Raw genomic sequence first — 839 nt, 5'->3', positions numbered from 1 at the left:
TGTGTGTGTGTGTGTGTGTGTGTGTGTCTGTGTGTGTGTGTGTGTGTGTGTGTGTGTGTGTGTGTCTGACAGTAAGAAGCTGGAGACGGAGCTGCAGGCGCTGATGGACAGTAACGCTCGGCTGTCGGACACGCTGCAGGAGGCCAACAGTAACGCTGAGAGCTGGAAGAGTAAAGTGATGCAGAGCCAGGACGAGAACAACCAGCTGAGGAACAAGGTGAAGAAGTAACTTAGCTTAGCTCAGTTTAGTTGAGTTTAACCACCGGGTTACAGAATCAGAATCTGTAGTTTAGGAGACGGTTGCATTCGCTGTCATATTGAGTTCAGGTGTGTGTGATTGAAGAGCTATAGTGCGAACGGTGTGTGTGTGTAGATCTCAGAGCTGGAGGATCAGTGTAAGGAGGTGAATCTGGAGAGAGAGAGAAACACTCAGCTGAGTCTCAGAATTCAAGAGCTGGAAGCAGATCTTCAGGAAAAAGAACAGGTGAGTTTCTCTGTCTCTTACACACACTCTCTCTCACACACACACACACACACACACACACTCACATACACACACACACACACTCTCACACACACACACACACACACACACACTCACATACACACACACACACACTCTCACACACACACACACACACACACACACACACTCACACACACACACTCCCACTGTGTGCTCACAGTTCAGGTCACATATTTTGGGTGGGTGCTGGAAAATAAGACTGAATTAGATGTGAATCACATGTCTCAGTACCTGATGGTTGTGCTGGTGTCCGACTGCGATGGCCGCCACCGTCTGCGCCTGCAGGTGCGTCTTCACCTGATGGACAAACCCA

At 49.3% G+C, this 839-nt stretch overlaps 1 protein-coding gene across 6 annotated transcripts in view; it reads left to right on the top strand.

The window, feature by feature from the left end:
- The window catches only part of LOC107665258 (homer scaffold protein 2), a 23,973-nt gene that overhangs the window by 20,695 nt on the left and 2,439 nt on the right, over positions 1 to 839 (top strand). For all 6 annotated transcript variants that reach the window (XM_016456113.1, XM_016456105.1, XM_016456094.1 and 3 more), the window contains 2 exons: positions 73 to 217; positions 374 to 484. In XM_016456113.1, the coding sequence (XP_016311599.1) occupies positions 73 to 217; positions 374 to 484 (256 nt within the window). The remainder of the gene's footprint in view (positions 1 to 72; positions 218 to 373; positions 485 to 839) is intronic.

The sequence above is a fragment of the Sinocyclocheilus anshuiensis genome, unplaced genomic scaffold (genome assembly GCF_001515605.1).
Source record: "Sinocyclocheilus anshuiensis isolate Anshui unplaced genomic scaffold, SAMN03320099.WGS_v1.1 scaffold1303, whole genome shotgun sequence".
NCBI lineage: Eukaryota > Metazoa > Chordata > Actinopteri > Cypriniformes > Cyprinidae > Sinocyclocheilus > Sinocyclocheilus anshuiensis.
The sequence above is the reverse complement of the archived record's forward strand: the minus strand, read 5'-3'. Positions and strand labels throughout refer to the sequence as shown.